Source organism: Glandiceps talaboti, chromosome 16, assembly GCF_964340395.1.
Source record: "Glandiceps talaboti chromosome 16, keGlaTala1.1, whole genome shotgun sequence".
NCBI classification, from domain to species: domain Eukaryota; kingdom Metazoa; phylum Hemichordata; class Enteropneusta; family Spengelidae; genus Glandiceps; species Glandiceps talaboti.
In genome coordinates, this window is record NC_135564.1 from 2,208,513 (window position 1) to 2,233,783 (window position 25,271).

The 25,271-nt window shown below is 33.6% G+C and overlaps 1 protein-coding gene across 13 annotated transcripts in view; it reads right to left on the reverse strand.

Moving 5' to 3' along the window:
- The window catches only part of LOC144447311 (transcription factor 12-like), a 154,180-nt gene that overhangs the window by 71,493 nt on the left and 57,416 nt on the right, over window positions 1-25,271 (reverse strand). For all 13 annotated transcript variants that reach the window (XR_013482013.1, XM_078137258.1, XM_078137257.1 and 10 more), the window contains one exon: window positions 20,655-20,769. Coding sequence is in view for 12 of the 13 variants with exons in the window: in XM_078137258.1 (XP_077993384.1) it covers window positions 20,655-20,769 (115 nt within the window). In the remaining variant the exon portion in view is untranslated. The remainder of the gene's footprint in view (window positions 1-20,654; window positions 20,770-25,271) is intronic.

A 25,271-nucleotide genomic window follows, 5' to 3' on the forward strand; every position in this document is an offset into this window, starting at 1 on the left:
AGGGAAGTCCCTGGCACAGAGTACTGACTGTATGAAGAATAATAAGCAGGTCTGCAGAATACCAATTGGTACGGAAACTGATATGGAATTAGATTTGAGAAATCAAAACTGTGAATTGACTAGATGTATTAAAAACAGATAGGTAGTGTGAAACATGTCGATATAAATAAGTGGATTTCAACATGACTTCATCAATTGATGGTACTGTAAAACTAGTGTCGTCAAATCATTATCACTATCAAGTTTACTAGTAATTTCAACATACTAATTACTTTTTTTTCTGCGAGATTCAATGTTCACGGACTCTTAAGTACTTTTTTGTTGTTGAATATTTATTTAGTGACTTGCTACTTTGAAGATTATCAAATATTATTTTGTCAAATTCTAATTTCTTTACTTTTCATTCGTTAACAGCTGATATTTCTATCTTTTCAAAGTAAAAGCTTAGAATACATACATTTCACAATTTCAATCAAATTACCAATTTTTGTTCAAATGTGGAATTCTTTCTCAGGTAATGTCAATCTTGTGAAAGTATACTTGATTTTTAAAACGAAAATTACCCAATAAATGTAAGTCATATTCAAGTCCAAATTTGTCAATATTCAGTTGTGCCAACGGTTGCAACTGAACTTGAAAACTCTGAAATGATGTTGTGCGTAAAATGCATTTTCCTCGAAGTTCCTTGAAAACAACAACTATTTGTCTATGAAAAGGATCACTGCAAAATTGGACATTGTTTACAATTTATACATTGGACACATCGTTTACAGTTACATTGATTATCATTCATCGCTGCGACTGATCACTCTAACCACCGACTTGATGTGTCATTATGTCACCAACAAGCTACAATATCTCCCACTGAATACATACATTGTTTAGGTACAGATCCCACAAAAATCACAATTCTGAATTCTGAAACACTGCTAGAACAATGTTTACACTTGTTTACTTCTTCAGAATTCTTTCCAAAACATATTTCAACAATACAACAGAATTGCTGCCACGCTTTAGCAAATACTTTTGGAATAGAATCTGTCGATTTTTATCAAAAATCGCTCAATCAATCATTTATATCCACCTAAAAGGTTCTTGCTATATCCATAAACAACCACAAATCCTTTGTCAAATCATTTCAAAATTAAATTAAATTGAAGGCTTTGCTTCTCGCTCATTTTGGTTTGGTCCCTTGACGCTTATAAATAGAACGAAAATTCCAAATCCCTATTTCTTGGATTCGCCACCCCTTCCACTATATAGTAATTTGCATACTATTACTAGTCTCAAATCCACTATCTTTTTTGTAATTGTCAATTCTGACCGGTGAGAGATTGGTAGATTTTCTATTAATCAATTCTCATCTGACACAAACTTGTTGAATAATGTGTTGCCTCTATGCACGATCTTTTCCTGTGCCATATGCTCACACATTTCTGTTGAAAATCATTCCTTCCTTAATCAAAGCATAATTTGCAGCTGTTTCCAGCATATATATCTAATCCATAATCAATGTCAATTCTATACAAACCCTGGGTCCAACCATATAACACACACCCTCCCCTTCCCCCTCCCTTAAATTCAGCACATGAAAATCACTTGTTAGTATTCTCATACAGACCTAGTGTGGTAACACATCTTTCCACTAAATCACAATCTTTTGTCACAAAATTCATCAATTTTTTTCCACACTATTTGAGCTCTCTGCAGATTACTCAAATAGAGAACACTGGAATGACGTATTATTCATGTACCTTTGATGAAATTCTTTGGTTGTACCAAGGTGAACATCCCTATTTTGTGAAAATGGAATGCTCCAGAGTATAACTCTGAATAGGGTGTTTAAACTACAAGGACTGTCTGTTAGTTAGTTTCTGACAAGGTTCATATTCATATTCACCACGGCATTCATTCCACAAGGGAATGCACTAACACCTGTCCGTAATTCTCTATGGCAGCTTCATAACAAATGAGAGAAATAGAGGCCAATTATACACTATACCCATTCAAAACTTCCTCATTATTTTGCCATTTTTTTCCTGACAGCTAACTATTAATTTCTATCACTTCCATTGATGTATGACAGATAGAAACATGTTATTGAAATCACAGCATATTCAACATAACAACTTTCCCCGTGATCACTATCAATGTGGAAAACAAACAAACATTATTAATAGCCAAATTGTATCCATTAACAAGCGTTCTACTTTATACATAATTCAATTTATTTGATTGAGTCAAATTATGCAAACCGTCAAAAAAAATTCGAGTGTGAATGATTTCTAATTAATGACGGCATACTAGGAATGTCCCTCATCACAATTTTATTTCATAATATGTATTTCTTGTTAATATCGGTGTCTTTGTGACTAATATTTTGTAAACATATACACATAGACATTATCAAACTGATGGCTTTGTTCACCATTTCAATTCATGTGTTCAGTACAATACAATACAATACAAAACACAACTCAGTTTAATTAATTTATGGAATAAAAAAACGAATCACAAACCATCTAATGCCTGAACTTTCAACATCTTCAAAACACACACTCATGAAAAGCAAGCCCCCTCTCTACAAAACAAAGTGTTTATTGCAATAAACCACACAGGATATTTTTTAGCATGGACACAATATGTTTACAGAGGAGCAGGGTGCGATAATTATTCCTTGTGGACCAAGCCTATTTCTGCATCTGTTGTATGCAACTACCCCAGGCTCTTTACTAATGAAATCTATGCTGCTCCATTAAAGTCGACGATTTGAGTTGCAATGGTGCACACTATATGGCCCTTTTGTGTCTGCCCAACAATACTTAACAAAACCTTCATAGGGAGCACCATACAATCTGTACTTGAAACCATATTGAGATCCCTTTGTTCTTCCTCTTACAGACGCCTTTTATTCAAAACTCATTCTGACTGAGCAACACTAATTACACTTGCATATTAATATGCACTCATATTGCAAAACATGCGGTTTACAGTAGCCATCTTGGTTTAAATTTAATGAAAAATTCATTTCAAAATTCATGGAATTTTTTTAACCTCCTTTAAGTTTTGTCACCTAAAGGAAAATAAAACTTTCTAATCTTCTTTCTTCTCGTTTCAAAATAATGGATAATTCACATTCAAAATTATAATTATCATTCAAATAAAGATCTAGACATTAAATTTGAGACACACAATTGAGACAGTATGCATTTACACACAATTATAATTGATACTTTTTTGTTGTTGAAATTTTCAACAAAGGAACATTTTTTATTGTGACATATTTTCCCTCACCAGAGCAGAATTAATTCATTTCCCATTAAAACACCATTTGCAAATTTGTAATTATTTTGTGTTGGTCATGCCAAGCCCCATAAAACTACTGACTATAAATAATGTTCCCATTATGCCTTCCCACCAATCCTATAAACATGCAGTTGCAGTATTAAAATGAAACATTAAATTCACGATGAATTGCCGATTTAATTCAATGAACAAATTCAATAACAGCACCCTTTAATCTGTATATTACAATAACTGAATTGTATTTTTCAAAAAAAATATCAGACACAAAATACTTTCAAAAATTTTGCACCTAAAAACTTCCTTTGACAAAAAAATATTTTGAAAAATATAAAAGCCTTTCAATTCAAAAACTTCCTATATTAAAATTTGTAGATAACAGAGAGTAAATAAAGCACTGAAGTAGTTGGGACGAATTATGTGTTTTGTGATACACCAATGGCTAATCAAATGGAAATGCTATACTATATAATACATAAGTATTATCAACAATGCCAATGAGACATGACAACAGGTGCAATGGTCCCCATGAGTAAAAAAACAATCTATTAATAAATATTCTCATGTTCTTAGTACTGTGAGTCAAATTAAAACGAGGGTAAAAAAATGAAATGGCAACCGGGGAAACTAGAGAATATAATGTTGTGTAGTAAAACTGCACTAGTTTTGATTCCTGTGATAGAATGCAGCTGGGATGGATACACACACAGATGCTATGGAGAACTTTGGGAACAGGTGCAGGGAGCTGGCTTAAAACGGCTGTGGAGCTGGGGCATCTGCTCGGGATTGGCTGCATATGTTTCTTCACAAAAACGCCACCTGACCTAATAAGGTTACTAGGGCAAACTGTTAGGTTACAGCAGAGCTGACTGCACAGTTAGACAAATAGAGAACATGGCTGACAACTCTGATGGCTGCTGTGACTGCTGAGATACCCCAGACAACTTGTGTTCCTAAGTAAACATTGGATATCACTCTGAAGACACCCTGTCATCTGTTTTTCATAGAGTGTTGCTAATAACCCTACATAACATCATAGTTCAAAGCTTTCATTAATTATCTTTTTTTTTTCTTTTTTCTTTTTTTTTTTCACTTTTCATGAATGTTGTATCATTAGTTATGATACATTTTGATCATGCATTTCTGCCTGCAATAAAGTACAAATGCAGACATGCCACAGAAAACAAGAAAGTTTTCCAATTTTAGATCACTATGGCTCCCTGGAAACGTCTTCAATATTTCTCATTTGTTGCCATTCACTGACAGTCAGCCATTTTGGAATGAATGTTAACCCATAAATTTCAAAACAAACATGCAAGTATGTCTTTACATATCGAAATAAAAAATTAGAAATCACACTGCAGACAGATATTGCTTACTGGAAGTATTACATTTTTACAGAGCATGATTTAATTTTCCATAATCTCCATTTCTGCAATGTCATGATTCAGCTGACTGGTCCTGGAGTTAGGTACATCTAGATTGGTAGCATACCAGACCTTACATACATAACAACAAAGGGATGGGATATGCTTCCTTATTAAGGATTACCTTGTCTAAAACTATTTAGTGGAACCACTATCGGAACTAAGAACTTAGCACAACACTTTTTCATCCCAAACAAAAACAATTTAAAAACAATACCCTTGTTTAGAAAGAGTGCCAAAAGTAGCCATTCTTCTTGACGATATTCTGTTAATGAAAAATTTGCACGTTGTACTCGGAGAGATGTCACCAGAAAAATGCAAAATATTTCTTGAGTAACTAACACTGTCTTTTTGAACTATCTTCCTTTTGTCCAAGAAATTCCATCTTCAGTCCTAAATTGTGTTGATTTCATTCTAATACTTCAGCTAAACCAAATCTTTAATTCAAGTCATGACTGTTTTTTCAAAACATGCTGTCAATATTATGATTTTGATTTTCATTGTCATTACGTTGTTTGACAAAAACTGTTGGGAATGGAGACAACCACGACCAATTCAGATCTAGACTTTTTTCCTCTCTACCCTAAATCCAAGCCTTGAGAACAATCATCATTTTATCAACTTTATCCATATTTCATACAACACATTACAGCACATTAAATTCAGATCTTAACTTTTTTCCTCCCTACCCTAAATCCAAGAGAACAATAATATAATATAATAATAATATTTAACAATAATTACTTTATTCGTCATTCGTCATGAAATTTCCTTTGCATTGCCAGGAATACATGTTACAACATACAGATAAATACAGTTAAATACATTGATTAATGATTTGAATTGAACTTGGCACGAAACTAAACTTAAACCTGCTTCTACATGCATGTGGTAGTCTAAGACGATGACCACTTGGGAGATATTCATATTCTGTATGTAGTGGAGGAGTTGAATCTTTGATATTTTTTTTTGTGGCAGTCTTAAACAATCATCATTTTATCAACTTTATCCATATTTCATACAACATATTACATTAAATCAAATTCAGATATTGTCATATTTTCTTTCATATTTTTTTTGGAGTAGTTTTGATCACAATTACTGTACATGACAACATAACAACACTCATATTTTTCATTTTTATGTTGCCTAATTTTTTTCTTTATCCCCTTTTTGAAAAAAACACTTTCAGATAATTTTGATCCTAATTTATGTGGCATCATACTTGAGCAACAAAAGACAAACTATTTTATATGTATGATGCAAAACCTGGCCAAAAAAATATTCACAAAATCTATCAGATAAAACTGTTCATATTTACTTAAGTTTAGATATTGTATATTATTTCATTCTAACAAAGCTTAATTAGTATGTATAGGCACAAATACAACATGTCTACTGTTTATAAACTTGACAAATGTTCTGTCAATTCATTATTTTCTACAATATTTTTCTTCTTTTGTCAACCGGATGGTTTTTGCTCTGTATGGAGAGTGACTCTGAACTAATGTTGATCCATGCATAGAATTTTACCTCACCAACATATGGTAACACACAAATGTTTCTTTAATTACAATTTCCACATTCGTCTCTCTTCGATCAAGAGACAAATCTATCACGATTATTTCAAAATCCCCGGAAAAATATCCGCTCCTTTTTCTTCTTTAATTTTTAAGATATTTTATTATTTTATATTAAAATGTTAACACCAGTGTACCCAGGAATGGTGGCTACAGGAAAATGGCCGACTGTTATGATAGCTGGTTTCTGTGACCTTTGCCCTCCATCATCATAATTTGCCAACAGCAAACAAGAAAGATTGTATATATGCCATACAGATCCTGAGACTGTCCCATGTTCCTATTTTGTAGTCTTCTTTATTTAACAGTCAAAAAGCTTACTTTTGAGGGGTCGTTTTTCTTTCTCCTTTTTTCCAGTAGTATTTCTATACTTTTGAAAATGAATATACTTTCTGACAAGGTCATTTGGATTCAATGTAATATTTATCACTGAATTCAAACTTCATTTAAGGCTTGTCAAGATACCGATTTGACATGTATTGAATACACATGCACACATGAAGGTACACCACTGGGTAAAATATAACAGAGTTGAATTATCACATCAATCTATCAACTATCCATTGAAGTAAATATATCACTTTTCTACTGCATTATACTTAAGGGAGGGGGATAAGAAAAGTGGCTACAGCGGTAGATTTAAATCTCAATAGTGAAGTTAATTTTGTTTCTGTCACGAAATAAAAAGATGTCACCACATCATTATCAACAAAATTTATTTTATTCACATTTCTATTCTACATTTAAATTATATTCATATGTTGAAATAAATTTGCACAGTTATTAAATATCATACAATGTTGTAAGATATTATAATCATCTTATCAATAAATAATGCAATATTGAATTAAAATTTGTTGCTGTTTTGTTCTCACATTCTGATGTAGAAGACACACTTCCTGTGAAATTGCTATTTCATGATGCTAAATTTTAGTACGTAACGTAATCACACAGGTGCCAGCAGATGTGATTCGAAGTATAAATATCAGTTCTATTTTCTCATTTTTATCATTTCCTGGCATGGTAATGTTGTATATTTATGTACACATGATAATGAGTTGGATTACACCTTCAACAACTCAAAATACCTGCAAGAATTTATACCCATTGACGCACCCATTGCACTCAACATGTGACATTGCAAACACAAAAAAGATTTCACCAAGTAAACGTTACTTGTCAGTTTTAATGTTAAAACCAGGTCAGGAAATATTCACTAAAAATAGACGCAAAGCTGACATGAACAAGCAGCTGCATCTGCAGTCATGTAGTAAATTATAAGTTATGTTGGTTATCTGTATGTTTAACATAATGCCATATAGCCATGTAGTAAATTCAAAGCTTTCAGATGACTATGTTTAACATACTATGAGTACAGCCATGTAGTAAATTCTAAGCTATGTCAGTTATCTATATGTTTAACATACTATGAGTACAGCCATGTAGTAAATTCTAAGCTATGTCAGTCATCTATATGTTTAACATACTATGAGTACAGCCATGTAGTAAATTCTATATGCCGCTATACTGTCACCTTTAACACACCACAAGTACCATTAGGGAGTTCACCAACACTGTGTCTGCTATAAAACCCCACTTCAATCTGTCATTGGATTCCACAAACCTTCCAATATCTCGTCTTCTGTTTTTGTTTATATTCCACTTGTTTTCCTTATCTTTACATCAAAATGAAGTTGCCCATACAACAAATGTAAAATACCGAATTAGCTAGAGTCAAACTCAAGTGTACCTTATTACATGAATTCAGAAATTCATGAAACAAGACAAAATACTCAAAAATATGTTTAATTTTAAAGCAATTATAATCAACAAAGTTTTGATGCTGGTGTGGTGAACAGGTAAATCATTTACAAAAAATTATAATTTACAAAAAATTTCAAAAATAAATTCAGAAATTTCTGGAAAACGATAAAAATATGCAAAATTTCACCAAGGAACTTTGATATTGATGGCGATGAACTGGTAGCTCAATACTGTTCACAAACATCAATTTAAAGACAGAAGAAACACGATAAAATCTGTAAATTTTCATGAAACAACATAAGTATTGATGTTACTGAACAGGTAGGTCATCGTTTCATCTCAATTTCATCTCCAAATCTGTAAAAAAAGATGTTGATAATACCATGCATAATACACAAAATGATTTCTAAATTAAATTCCGCATCTAAACATGACAGACTAAAACTAAAACTAGTCATCTGACTGTACCTGACACCATTTCACCGATCTTCACAAATACTGACAATTTATTCTGAATGTGACTGGTGACAACTCCCGTTTAACTAGCGACATTATTGAAAACACAAAATCAATATGACCACAAGAACATAATCAAGTACTGATATCAGCATGGCTGCCAACATGGATGGGACTATGATACTATGATACTATGCAGTTGAAAATACACCAACAAAAATTCACTTTTATAACGCATGGATACAAAACAAAATATACTTCTAAGATTTAAAATTACAAATTTAACTAATATACACAACGTAGTGTAATAAACTGACAGCTTTTGACTGCAAACTATCAGTCTTGTCTACATCTAGTACATGTACTACTATTTCAAAATCAAGTGACAACAATGCAAGAAATGCACTTCTGTTTCTTCAACACTACAATTAGATTAATGCTTTCATTTTTGTTGAAATTTCATCATTATACATGCTTTATAATTGTATTCCCTCAAATGTAAGAGATGCACAAGTTTTAATATTTTAAAGTAAACCATATTTACTTGTAATTGGAACAGCACTTAAAGCTGAATATCAAAGGCCATGTACACATATACACAAGGTGCCATGGATTTCATAAATACTCAAAAACAAATGATCAAAGGCAACACACTTGACAACTGTGTACTGTAGACTTTTTCAATTCTCAGCTCGGAGAATCCTCTTTATCAGAAGGAGCCGACCGCAACTTGCAGACAGTCAACGGAAATTGGAAAAATATTTGAAGGTCTATTATTATCGGTTCTTCCATGATCTTCTGTAATGTACTATCGTCATATTTCCCTGTAGGCTAGGAAAATTGGCTGAAACAAGCCAGTGCTAATGGCGCTGTAGCATTCTGAAAGGCATACACAGGAAACTATCCCCAAGCCAAATTGTTGAGTGGATTGTGAAGAAAGCTGGAGCCATTTAACTCAGATTAACGTTCTCAGTTAAATCAAAGGGGATTAAGATCTAATGATACCAGAAGAGACAGAGCTTAATCTTCTGCATAAATCCTATCACCTATCCAAAACTACCAGACCTCCATATTTGGGTGAAAATAACACAAGCTTATCTTTGCTTTCAATTTAAACTGTACCACTTGATTGGAGACTAGGATGTTACAGAACTCAGTGCATTAAGTGTTCAGCAAGCTCTTAACACAGAGCCGAACAGTAAGTGACACAATACATGGAGTTGTGTCTGTAATGTACTATTGCTTTACACAAAGAGCGAAGGTTGATATCTATCTTTCTAAATGGTTTTCTGTATTATTCACAAGCGTCCATACTTTCATTTGCAAGTATTATATACCTGACCATATGGTTTATGCTTAGTAACCAGCAATCAACATGAGCGTAACCATTGTTTCGGTTTTCTCGTCTCCCTTTCAATGTACTTAATGTACTCCTGTTCACATCTACACATCTCCCGATTTCAATTCTATATTTCACCCACTTTCTTTTATTGTACCGCTTCACAATTTGCAGCAATAATTTTGTGACATACTCCAACCGTGTATGCCTACTTATGCAGCTTCATTCACCACAACTTGCCTTCTTCCTGTTCACCACAGCGATTCAGATGCCGTCATCCTTCAAACTGACACAATCAAAGGATTCAAAATCTACCTTAATTTCCTTTAACATGGCATTTTCTCTCAAGATCCTTTTCTCTTGCGTATTAAAGACTCATAAAAAATCTAGAGAGAGTGAGGTCTTTTCTTTCTTTACTGCTTTAATTAATTTCAGTTTTGCTTTGGATTTTCTCATTCATAGTCCATACACATTTTCCCATGGGTCACGACCACTGATTTGAATATCAAACAGAAGTTCAGCCCAGCAACAATGCCCACCGATATAACAGCCACGTTCACTTCTTTTATTTAGTTCCTCTAATGTCGTGTGCAACAAACCATTTGACAAATAAAAGCTCTGCTCTTTCATCATATTAAATTTGACCACAGAAATGATACATTGTCTACAATAGTAGCTACTGAATAAATCAAAATTTTCAAATTCTGTCAAATACGATTAATCTGAAATTTGGACTTTTCATAAAACAACTACATATCTGGTTGCAAGAGGTCCTTAGAAGTCAAAGTTGACATACAAACACTGGTCGTATGTACTTCTAATGTCACCCTTTAAATATTACTTCATAATATGAAGGTTGAACAACATTATGTACAATCCAGCTCCCAGTAGATTCAATAACATTGTGCATTTATTAATACTCACACTCTGAACGAAAAGACAAAGCCTTCATACACAGAACAAAATATTCCTAGACTGCCATAATAAAATATAAATGAAATGTTTTGGCAGTACAAATGCAACAATTTTTTTTTGTCAAAAAATGTTTCAACATTTAATGAGAAACATAACTTTTTGATTAAAGTCATAAATCTTTCAGATAAAAAGCAAAACTCTGTCAAGAATTATATGTCCTGTTAATACAAAGTAGTCTGTTGTCCACAGTCAGTGACAAACTAATCTGTCATTTTGACTTTCACACACACCTGATGTGATATTCTGACGACCCTTCTAGTGTTGCCGTGATTTACTACACTTGAGTTTCTAGCTGTAAGTGACAAACCATTATAATACAAGACTTGCATATCCTTTAATAATATTTTCACAGTTGTTCAATAGTGCATCAGTATCACTTCTGTCTCCTGCTGGGGGTATGTGTGTTTCCAGGAATCAAGTGATCCCTTTAGAGTAAGTTGTAAACTAATTTGGGTATTCCTGGGATGGAAATTGGAATCGAAATTGTAAGTGGAACTTGATGTTATGTTTGGCCATCAAAGAAAAAATGATGGAAAAAAATGATACATTTCGCTATATATAGGAAAATCCTGGCAATGCGAGGCAAGATATGTCAACTCTACACATGTGAAGTCACAACAGTATAGTTCAATAATTATGGATAACAGATCAGAATGGGATGCAAATCAACTATAACTATTTGCTATTTTGACTATTTTCCTAGGGTTATCACCATAAAAGAAAAATACTTATAAACAACAAAGCAACACAAACTGTGATCGACACCAAATATTTGACTAAGTATTAAAGACAGAATCTCCCGAGTTGATTGCACTTGAATCTTCATTTTGACATAGATTGATAAACTATGAAATATCAATCAAACACATTACACAATTGCATTTAAAAGTTGTACGCCAACATAAAATTTGTGCTCAGATACCTCAGCAAGGCAAATGTTTTATGATTTAAGGTTAACACCATGTTTTCTTATCCTGCCCAGAAGGTAGAGTAAAGAAGGAAAGGGCAGTGAAAAACAATTTACCCAAGATGTGGCTTGGGAGCTGGTTTAACAAGATAACTATATTGGAAGAGACAAATGACACACAACACCTGGGAAATGAAACTTAACCCTCTCTCACATTGAATTTGGATGGCATAGGGAGAGACACTCCATCAGGAATTGGTCAAATATTGCATATAATTTGTTAACGCATATACTCATGGCACAATCTCCTGTGTCCTATTAAAATGCCATCTTTAATGATAATAATTCAAGGGGAATGCAACCTGGGAGTGTATTATAAGGAAATAGAAGCACACCTGCTATTTTGTTGTATGACATTGCCATAAACTAACAATGCCCTCAAATCAATAATAATAATGTCATCTTTCAATACTTCATCTTTTATCTGCAACTTTCTAATGTTCACATTTCTCGTTATTTCTATTTTCGGCTACCAAATTGAAGACTGAGATGAAAGTCTGTTAAGTCAAAAAATGTTATCCATCATGAACACAAACTTCTTCTCGGCTACAAAATGATGTCAGAAATCTAGTTTTCCAAGATCTCACCACCACCACCTCCACCACAAACTTAAAGAGGTGTTTTTCATTTAGTATATTGAATATTACGCTAATGTTATACAAGCAAATATTATTTTTAACATTACAATTGTAACTTGTACAAAGGTGTCAGACAACAAAATTTGATGAAAATGGCAAGACAATATGACATGACAGACAGCTGTCAATTAAACCATTTCTCAAACTTGACTTAAGAAATCTTCACATTTCATGGACTCCCTTCTCTATTTGTATTTTGCTCTTTAAAACAAAATTATTGTATAACGGGCTGTCTCAACAACTATATCATAATGCGTAAAACAAGTGGCAATTAAATAAATGTGTACTTAGCTCAGAGGGGCATAAACAGACAATGCGCCTAATTTTATGTGAGTTACTTGTTGAAATTTTAACACCTACATGGTTAGAAAATTCTCTGTAACAGGTTCATTTAGATAAGCACCATTTCTTAGTTCATCCAATTATGACCCAACTATTCAAAAGTACAAGCCCACACATTGTGCAATAATAACAAGACCTACGATATTTCTACTGTTCACATTGCCTGCTCTCAACTATCCACACCAGACAAGGGGATATAATGAATGGCAATGTAACTCTAAATCTGGTGCTGTTTTTCCCCTGTAAAGTCATCATACTTTACCTGCTCATTTTTCAAGCAATCCTTGATTCAAGTTAATAATCAAGTTACATACTGGTCATCAAATCACTTATACCAACATTTATATACACAAAAATTTATTTTGAAGATATAGAGAGATGGCGTTCATGTTAAAAAAAACTCAATGATGTGATACTGCAGTGTTTGCATTATAGCAAAATGCCTTGTGACTTGAATTCAGGACGAGATGATATGTTACACTATCTAAGTAGGAAAAGGGCAACATAATTTTAATGTAGTTAAGTGGTAATATTTTGCATATGTTCCTGTCGTTGTATCTTTTGATCGGTGTACAGGCTAGTTTACAGAAGAACTGTTGAAGCACATAAAACAATTACATTCAAGTTTATAATCTGCCTGCTCAAATTACACACATACTAATCACAATTACAGCTACTGTCCAATCAGCAAGCAGTCCCTTGATAATGGATATTGAGAATGATTAGAACATAATGCCCTCAGTTTTGTACCTATTACTTCTCTTGGGTGAGAATCTCCTTCGATTTATATCATCATAAATTATTTAGCCATCCTTGCATTTCTTTATCAATATTTTTATATTCCTTCCAACAAATACATCATAGGACACCCATCTGAATTTGTCGCGGACTGTCTTTGCAAGGATCTTGAAAATTTTTGTGTGCAGTTTTCCAAGTAAACCCCACATGGTGACGGAAAAGAAATCCATGTGGATTTTGGTATCGTAACTGACAGCATACTGTACACAAATCCCATTGCAAAGTTAGTCATCCAAGAAATCAAATTTAGGAAGAATTCCCTGAACACAGAAAGTAGCTTTTATCATGATCACCACGTAGAATAAAATAAACTGAACAACTGAACTAGAAGTACTTAATAATGCAAACTTTCAGAGTCCAGTGTAAAGCAATATTTCACTATGGACAATAATGCTTCAAATTCATTACCATCAAACAACATCTTTAAATAAAAACATTTTTGTCTCACATCAAACTAACATAACTTTAGACTCTCAACTTATAATCAAAAGTAAATTACTGCTCCAAAATATAGCATAGACTGTAATTTAATAATTCCAAGATCACAAAATATTCTTTAATAAAATCAATTTATGTTCATTTGTGTTTGACAACAACAACAATAACATGATATATAAACAGACAGACAGACAGACAGACAGACAGACAGACAGACAGACAGACAGACAGACAGACAGACAGACAGACAGACAAAACCACAATGGAAAGTTTCCTTATTACTTGAATTATTCGTCTTAATTTGCTGAAAAAGAGCTGTGTTTGAAATAGTACATAAATCTATGCAAAGTCTCATACCCAGTATGATGTGTGATAGTACAATAATGTGTAGTGGACAGGACATACAACAAGCAGTGTAACAGGCACATAGCCAGGGTAGCTAAACGTCCCATGGTATTACTCGTAACCATACTGCATCCGTTAGACATCAACACTTAGATGAAATTGGCTACGATGGATGTATATATCAAAAAAGTGACAGTAAAATAGCTTTGTTCCTTGGAGGAATGCTCCTTCGAGACCCGCAGCTGAATACCCAAGTGGCCGATAATTTCATATTTTGATGTGCGTATAGTGAATGCAGTCCATCAAACAGTCATTGTGGAATAGTTGGCTGACTTGTGGAGTCCTAATGAGTCTGTGATAGACTCAATAATGAGCAGCAGAACTGCGGGAATAATTTAGAAATAAATAGGACACAAAGTGGACACTAATATGATGAATTATGTTTGCTGTCTATTGGGGTCCAACTTAATTTGTTTTGTGTCCCATGATACTGATTCACTGCATACAGTACTTAATAGAAACAGCCATTGGGAAAATGTAATTATTCGCGGCAATCCATTTTCCAAGAAATTACCCCCTGATACAATTAAGACTTTGATTAGATTAGCCACAGTTCTTCTGTTGATATATAGTGAGAATATTGGCACTTAATAAGCTCACTTGTTGTCTGGGTGGGGACAGGCATAACATCATTGAAAGCTCACTTCTCCACGTGTGTAGTCATAATATGAGCAATGCGTGTAAACTGTTAACAGTCACATGTCGAGAAATTGCCAATGAAGGGGTGTTTATGGTAGAATTATACAATGTTTTAACAACTACATATGTATATATGCTAGTTCAGCTTTTTGAACAATCTAGACAGGTCGGATTGAATGTCACTGAATAACCATGACAACTGTTACAGAAACACATCAAATATTGGAAGTGGTTAGAATCATGAATAAGCTCTCCAATAAACATACAAAACACTGGAAGTTGCTAGAATTATGGACAAAACTAACAAACACATATAAAGCACTGTAGATTGATAGAATTGTGGAGAACTCTAATAAAATAATTACAAACTTATTACTGCTAAAATCTGAAAACTAACTTTCCAATTACCGGTACTATCAATCAAGACATCAAGAAGAAATCATAGGCACACTTAATGTGTTGTTTTCTGTTTAAAGTTCAGTTGACTAAGCAGTAGTTATTACAGTTAATTCATATTCTTAGAAAGTGATAACATTACTTGTTATTCCCCAGGTGTAACACCTTGTAACAAAATGAGACTTAATTCCGAAAACAACTTTTTTTCACAAACAATATTATCTTTACATAATGACTTTTTTGCTCATAGAATCTATTAATTGCAATCTTTCATTGTTAAAATATCCAACTGTTTTTCTCTTCACGAAAATGATACATAAGTTTCTCATAAATAGCACATCTTTGGCAAAAGTGGAAAAAAATGATACAAGACTTTTTTTGTAAGTAACCATCTTGTGGATGATTATCATCTTTGTATCATGTCTTCTTTGCTCATAGTGATCAAACTAATTATTAACAAAATATCCAACTGCCTTTCTGTGCATAACATGATATTGGATGGGTTGGTAGTATTTATCTTTTGTTGAACATAGCAACTCTGACAGAAAACTTGATAGAAATCCCAGCATATTCCTGTCTTCATTTTTGCATCAAGAAATGTCATGTTTGAATGAAAAATGTCAAAATTTGTCTTAATTGCCTCTGTGTATAAGATACTAAACAGTTACATTCAAGTTAAACAAGCTTACTCAAAAATAAAAGATGTAAATATGCATGAATAAACTATCATCAAAATTTAGTGACTGGGTTTTTAGATAATTTGCTGTTCTGCTCAGAATTCTTTGCCCTACATTGAATATTCATACTATGCACTCATCCTTAAAAATCCTACTTGGCAAACATTTCAAAAACACTGTTCAATCTGATAGAGGAGTCCCTCAAGAAAGTTTATCTTGTGACCTTTGATCTATTTTTATTAGTCATATTCTTCACATTTTTCTCATCCTTGCGTTACAAGATACCCCAAGTGTGCATTTTGTGAACCTCCATGGAATAACTGTGTTGGAATTACAGAAACCAAATAATACTTCAATGACACAAATGTGGATCTCAATACCAGTTTTATCACGCTTTACTCCAAACAGGATCACGACTGAAATAGTCTCCAGGGCGCTATCAATTTATTTTCTTGACTTGGAAAATCCACACACTGGGAAAGATATTTTTATGAACAGAAATGCTGGTGTAAACAGAATACAAATGATCATTTTATTTCATTTTAAGTAAAACCAATAGCAATGACTATAATATTCAATACTCCTTTGATTAACATACAGGAATATGACGCAGGAATGAACAAGTTTCGCACAAAATAAACAACATCCCTCAATTTGTTCAAATTAAAAAAATGTTGGCAATGCACAAAATTACGTAAGGAAATCCTAAGGGCTAGATCACATGATGTCATACAGGCTCAAAAAACAAGCTTTGTTCCCTAGGAGGTGGAGGGAGTCTGGCAGCAATGCTATTGCTGAATTTCATTTTCATACTTATAACCAAATTTAGGAAACTTCCACACCTTCAACAATAACAGTTTATGTATTTCCTACTGAGATGTTGATAAGTTGATTAACATTTACTGCTAATGTGATATACAGTGCTGGGTTTCTGCTAATATTCCAATGTGTTTACTATGTTTTTACATTGCATTGCTCATAGTGATGTCAAAGCTACAATTTTCGTCTGTGTGACATCATACATAAATGTTTTAATGTCGCACTTGTGAACTCATTTTGGGGGAGGGGGTTTGGGCCTAACAGAATGAAGTTCATTTAAGGAGCTTGTGTGACATTGTGCGATTGTCCCTAAATTGTTGAAGGATATGATGCATAGCAATGGATTATTCATATTTCGTTGTGCGTTAAAAGATTATATCAAATCGGAGTACAAGTTTTGCAAAAGTCAGTCACATTGCGATATACCATTCTATGTAAGCCATATCCATCATTCAACCTCAGCCAGGGCGCTAAAGATAAGAATTACAATATTTCTGTATGCTTTCTTTTAAACACCTACAAACATTAGTAATGAGATGAAGCTGATCCGCAACTCACAAGTATGTTATTGCTACTGAAGACACGGTTTAAAAATTTGTTTTTTTCTTCCAAAATGGGCTAAACAAGTGATGGCACTTCCACAACTTTTTTTCAAAAAGTAGGATATTTAAATAATCATGTTCTGGAACGCTGTCATTCTAGTAAATCGCATGACAAGCAGTCACATGTTGAATCATCGGAGTATGGTTGAATCAATATTTCAAACAGTATGATGACATGTGCAATGGTGAAGATGAAATAAAAATTTGGGAAGAATATACCGTTTTCATCTATATTGCATACTGCCATGATCCATGTACAGTAAACGGTTAAGTATGGAACAAAAAATGGCAAGAAAACATCATTTTCATTTCAAAATTTCAATGACAGGACAAGATAAATGGTTAATCCCATTTTTAGGATGTGTCATTTTTTTGTGTACACACAAATGTTCCCCTGGTAGAAAGCAGATTAAGATGGAATAAAAATAAGGAAGGAAAACACAGTTTTCATCTCATGACACTACTGCACCTACAAGTCTAGCAACAACATGTACTACACTGTTGCCCTTGGTATGCTGCGACACGTAAAACTTGGCATAATTTTAACTGGCATTTAGTTTTCATTTTAAGAGGTTATCAATGCTAAATACATGTATTTGAAAACCACAGTTTTTGAGCACAAATAGTACATTATATAATGAACAGGAAATTACTTCCTATAAAGAAAAATTTGTCCAATATTTTAAGGAATACAGTTATGTGTCGTGAACATTATAGAAATGATGGGAGACATGATGCATCCTGACAACAGGAAAATTTATGACTTCAACTGTCAAAATTTTGTAAAATATCACAATTTCTGTGGTTCAACTTTAGCGGAAAGTTCTGATACATGGTAAGCATTCACTTTCATTACGACTAATGGTTTTTATATTCTATAAATCTTGGCAATAAATCAAATGCTTTTACTACAAGAGGCCCATAAATTTTTTGTAATATAAAACCCCTGCACATAAACGCATCCCCATAAAAATTTTCAGCGGAAGAATACCAAGAACAACACGTAACACTTGCATTTTTCATTGACCACTCTAAACTGAACTCAAATAACTGTGTATTTCACCAAAACACTGGGTAAAGATTGAAACCAAGGCAAAATAATTTTGTAACTTCTTTTTAAATCTGAACTAACAGAAATAGAAGAAACTTTGAAAAGATGACAAAAATGAGGATATAAAAATCAAAGTCAATACACTGTGATCCTGCCCAGAAGGTGAGGAGTTAACAAGATACAAATTTCCAAAATGAGTCACGACGAGTGAATGTGTCAAAAAGTTTTCCCACACACTTTTAGCACAAGAGTTACTCCACCTATATATAGCAAACATCTTTACTCACTAACTCAAGGAGTACAGATTCTTCATCGGTAACTTACTGTAACATCGTGATCACTGCAGACATAAAGTACATTATCAACTCACCTTGCCTTCCTCCTCCACAGACAACCAGAAATTAAGCTTTCAAAGATGAGACCTCTTCGAAACTAGTTGTTATGGTGACAATTAGTTGTACTTTTTTTTTATCAACGACTCTCACCAAATTCAAATCATTGATGGACTCAGCACATCATCAAAACACAATTGTCTAACGTAACAACTCTTGCTAAGAATTGACATTTTCAATTAGACAGTCTTGTGCCCATAATAACCTTATAAGTCAATGCGTCCGTGGGGAATATTGTTCAATGGCATTCTTATTTGGCCAATTTCCTACTGCTGCTTAAAAACACTGCAATTTTCTCTAAACCTCTTGACAGAAAGATACAGGTTAAATGACAATGTTGGATGACTGCAATTGTTGCTAATTTGCTGATTCCACACGCCGATATTATAGCTGTCTTATCTTTAACAACTGATTTGACTACATGCTTATTATCCACTGTCACTCCAATTGCTTGATTTTTCTTAATTGAAAAGCGTACCCAAACAAATTGAGGGCAGGTACTTGGACGACCTGCTAAGCTTCTTTGCTGCCCCTGAAAACTAAATTACGATTTCAGTTCTAGGTTTGTGCAGTAATTGGGCAAATTTACGTTCCCAGTTCTCTCTTGAGGATAGGATTGAAAAGTAGGCATTGATCTTATCCCTTATTTTGTCAATTTTAATAGCTAAAACTATTCTTAGACTGTTGACACCTATTAACCTGATGGCACACCTGTAAATGGGTTAACTGACAACTTCACCTGGAATGTTAACTTCCTCAAATGATGCTGACAGGAACAAGGAGATCAAACTCAGCGCTAAAAGAACATTATTTTAAATCGCTGTCTGTCCTTGGTCAGAGCTAGCAGTAATCTACTAGCAGAGCAGTAAATTGTCATTTTCGATTTGACAGCTAACGTACTCAAAAGATCACAGTATCCATACTATTAAATGTAAGCTTCATGAACTGATTGCCAAAGAACAACTCTTGACATCAACATCGAGAGATTAAACGTTCACCAAATTAACACCATTATTGAATAACTACTTTATCCGACCAACAATTAGAATTGTTGTTAGCAAATCTAAACCACTTCTATTGGTGGCTAATCTCATTTATTACTATTAATCATATTATCAAATTTATTAAACATGTACAACAAATACCACCTCACTAAAACCGTGCACACAATTGACCAGTTGTTATGAAATACATACAACATCATACTTTTCACACACAACAAATGTCACACTTACATTTTTCCATTCCCAGTTCACACAACTCGCATCTAGTCATCATTTCACAGTTATTATACACACACACATATACCACTTTATAATGTGACAATATAGACAGTCACTCCATAGCAATCATATAGCCACACAAAGGGACTTGCTTCATCACAGTTTTCATCCCAAAACAGACAAACGCAAAACACTGTCAACAATTTCACTCTGACTCAAGATGATCTTGCCATCGCATCTTAGCATCATCTTCTGGTCTTCTGGATCCAAAGCTTTCCTCTAATCAAAGTCTCAGTGTTGTGATAACACCATAGACACCGCAAACACCATAGACACCGCAATGAAAAGTTTTCCTCTAATCAAAATCTCGGTGCTGCGATAACACTGCTGACATCGCTATAAAAATATCAAAATAAGACTTACCCATAAATGATGACATACTACTGTTATTTGAGTTCATGTCGTACGGGTTGGACATATTATTGTTAAGCATCCCTCTGTCATTCATGTGATCATTATATGATGACCCTTCGTAACCCTGTAATGCAATAAACAGAAACAGAAGACAATTAGAAGATGCCATACCACATATCGTACGGAACAACAACATTCAACAGTGAAGACACATCCACAATACTGATCAACAGATTTCCTGTGTTCATCTAACGATGGCCAAAAATATCTCTTTTGTATTTTAAGAATTATGTGTGCATTGATACAAAGATTGTTTTTATTTCAAGGTAGCCAATTATACTGTTTATATTTTATGATGCAATCTGGTGGTACAAATTCTGCCTTTGAGTTTGACTCAAGATGGCAAATAGCCATGTACTGTTTTATAAGATGTATGAACAAAATAAGTACACAGTAATGTTGTGATGTAAGTCTTCTCACCAGTTTGTATGGCTAAATTTTAATGCACAGCTCTTAATTCTTTTCTGTTAAATGTCCAAAAATGCCAAAGCAGGTACACAATTTTGTTCCTTTCCTTTTTTTTAACAGTATATGAATAAAATCATGGTTATCAAGTTAGTTCATCATGATCCCAAACAATCATACCTCTAAACTTCAAAACCGTCAATGTCATGGCAATAACATCTATAAAATCATAATACACAATTCTCAATATGGTGATATACTAGAACAAATGTCCTCAACATGCCTATTACACACTTTCATCCAATAGGGAACTTGCAAACCCGCCATGTTGAATGTTGCATCATGGGAAATGTGATAATAAATACTAATGAATTGGTATAGTAAACAATAAGTTACACTGTTTGAAACCACGAATGATCAATTCATAGTTACCCAGAGAATTGTTGGAGGTTTTTTTTCATTGGTAGCGCCAGATTAGGTATTACGATAAGCACATATAATCCCATAGTCCTTTGCATCTGAGCATGCTCAGTCTGGATTACAAGTTCCCTACTCTTACCACCAATATTTCTGATCATAGCGAGTAATATACACAGGCACCTCAAATTACTAGCATAATCATAGATTTACATAAAACATGTACGATACAGATCGTTGTTGTTGTTTCATCTTTTGACAGTTTCTAAATAACCTTTTTACCACAAAACCAGCTATATTTTCATACAACACAAAAATACAGTCTTATTTTCATCAAAGCAGGCGCAGTGTCTATCATTTCTTTGTGATTGAAAACCTTTCGTACAAAAAGCCCTGAAACGAATACAAACATCCATGATTTATCTTCCATTTTGTCTAGTTAGAACCTTTTCGGTACTTAACTTTTACGTATATTTTCACAACATATTACAAAGTTTGACATTTTTGTCTTTTTACATCAGTTTACCGACGATAAAGTTCAAATTTTATCACATGACTAACTAAACGTATGTAACAATCTCATAAAAACCATACTTCAATTGAAGACACTTTCACTGTATTTTTTTTAACTGCTTTATGTATGTATTCAACTTGCCCTGCTAGCTCTCTCGTTGTTCAATGTACAAATTTTTACAACTGGACATTTCAGTGATGTTTCAGCTGACTGGCCACTTTGACAAATTTACATGGTCACATTGATTGACTACAGGTCCTTAAACTAGCATGTGACTAGAATGACTTGTTTTGACACTGGGGACTTCTTAAGTCAGTATTGATTTCATTTAAACCTCTTCAAACAATTAGTGACTTTAATCAAGCTCTAGTGTTGTCACAAATAAAGAAACTTTCAGTGAGTCAACTGAAATATTACAACATTTAGTGTGTGAGGAGGAGGGGGGGAACAGACACAATGCATCATACCAATTGGCATTTATATTTCCTTTGTTCTTTCGTCTTCTTGTTTTCAGTTTAACTAAAAAATTTAAAGTGAAAGTACTACTACATCACCTCATGTGATAAAATACCAAAATAACCCAACATAAAAGGTAAAACAAAATATACAGTTACACCCTACAGAGACCAAAATGCATGTATAAAAACATGTCCTCCGATCTCCAAGGCAGGGTCATTATTTGACCTTTGAACCCTGAACTATTCCATGTCAAATCTGTTCAATTTGAAAGCTCTTAAAAGGGGTTTAGACCTGAAGAATATTCCGTACAAAAGAGAACGAATTCAAACCACTGGATTTACAGCGTATTCTGATAACCTGACCACACAGTTTGATGCTTGAGGAAACACAAGAGTACACGCTTTTGTCTGTACACTGCACTCTGCCCATCCTTTTCTTTTTTTAGACAGATACAAGTAATAAAACATAATATGCATCATTGGTTACATAGTAACCTGTGTATGAGGGAAGGCATGACTGTCAAACTCATACTTTTAGATTGTGTACAAGGAGGCTAATTCATCCATGCCCTCACATACTGACAATGGGACTTCAGCTAATGGACAACCTGACAGGAATAGTTGCCATCCATGTATTTCATTCCCACACAATGGAATAAGTTATAATATAATACATCCACTGGGAGACAGTCTATACAGAAACAGCTTGAATTTGTCATTGTACAGGAATCTCTTCTCCTCAATAATCTTTCAATGAAATTATTTTGGTCGTCTAGCGTATCTTCATCCATGAGTATTGGAGCATTATCACTCAAATGCAAGATGTCGGTTTTATACTGTCAAAGTCGATCAAATATATCAAAGTCTTTTTTTTTTCATTTTTAATCTTAGTTACCTTGCAAACTTCACATGTCTCATCTATTCCTGTCCACATGTACATTGACTATTTCGTTCAGTTTCAACTTTACAACTGCACATTCCTTCCCCATCTCGTGTTTAAGTTTTGGAACATCCTAATGTGTAACAGGAGGCCATGATGGGAACAGGGGGTGTCATCCCTAAAGTAAACATTACTATTTATTGAGAAGACAGTCGAACAATCAAATTTGACTGAAAAGGGAACTATTCTCATAGCAGATATGTTTGTAAATCACAATAAATTTCAACAGTTGGTCAATATTACCATTTAAAGTTTTGGGGTGAATACCAGTGATCAGAAGTCTTGGAGAACATCACCACCCTTTTCTAGATACTAAGAAATTACTATCTCACAAAAACCACCACGTTCAATCAAATTGATCAAAATGTGACAGACATGTGACTTTAGAAACCATCTTAATTCAAATTGATCAAAATGACATCACAAACATTTGGTTGATCATGTGACTTTATATGAAATTCTAAATATTGGCCAAGAATAGCTTTCAACTTTATAAGTATTTGCTCAATACATACAAATACATTTTTTCCCTTCAACTTCAGTCTCCCAAATATCATCCAATGTCTGTTGATTTAAACCCAATGTACAGACATCCGACTGATGTCTTTGGACATCCTGTGGTTTCCCCACTTGTTTCTAGATATAGATATATTGGCTTCCAAGTGAAAAATGTACACAATGTAATATGAACAGTACCCAAGTAATCAAACTGTGGCTAGTAAAACTAAATATCATGGTGCCAGTTTCCAAAAGAGTTGCACAAATATACATATATTATCAATTATTTACAAATTATGGAATTTGTCAATCTGATGAGGTTCGTCAACTAAGACAGATCGAAAGCTAAAACTAAAGCTAAAGCTAAAACTTTGAACTGATTGTGCTTTAGAATCAAATGTAAATCATTTGGTCTACACAGCTGATGAACGTTCTTAGTTATTATAATTTAGCAGTCGCGATACATACTATAGATATATTATGAAAGTACGAATGTATCCACAACTTAACAGTAGTAATAAATAAGATTTGTGGGTGAACTCCCAGCAACTTCAGGTTTTTATACCATGACTAGGACTCTGTTCCCCCAAAAAGTTGTAAAATATCAACAACTTAGCAACCACGATAAAATCTGATTCGTTTATAGGTGACCCTCCAGCAGCCAGTCTGAGTGTTATCTAAAGACTCTGGGTGTAAATCATTACTTTCAGACACATAGTTTATCACTGCCTTCATTAGCACATGACTCATAAAGTACATCCTGTCTCTCTGAGGTTTCCCTTCACTGAATTTCCATCAAAAAACCAACAACAAAAAATTATGTTGAGTTAGGTTGTTTTAAATATGGTACCTATCACTCCCTATTTGCAAGACTGTATTTATGAGTTTAAACTTCAATATCTTTCAAGTTTTGACATATCCTAAATTTGCCTCTTAATGTTGTAAGTTGAGATGTACAAAATGTAGTTTAGGGTATTTATCTAACAGGAATATTATAACTCTTTCTATGATAAGTCTCAGCCGATGTAACAGCTTTGAAATACCGGTATGTCTTTGTATTCTTGTGCCCTGCCTTGATATGCAAGGAGAAATAAATAGCATCAAACAAATTGTACATTATTTGTGGCATCAAAAATACATATTTAATATATATCATATATGTGAACATCAATAGAGTTTACATTTTGCAATTCCTAAAGTATTAATTCCATCAAGAATGGCATTGTTAAAGCTATTTAATTTTCTATCCTTCCAAATTGGCAAATGAAAGTATCATTATCATGAGATCGTTTCTCAATATCTATATTGTAGCAATTATGGATATCTACAGTGCA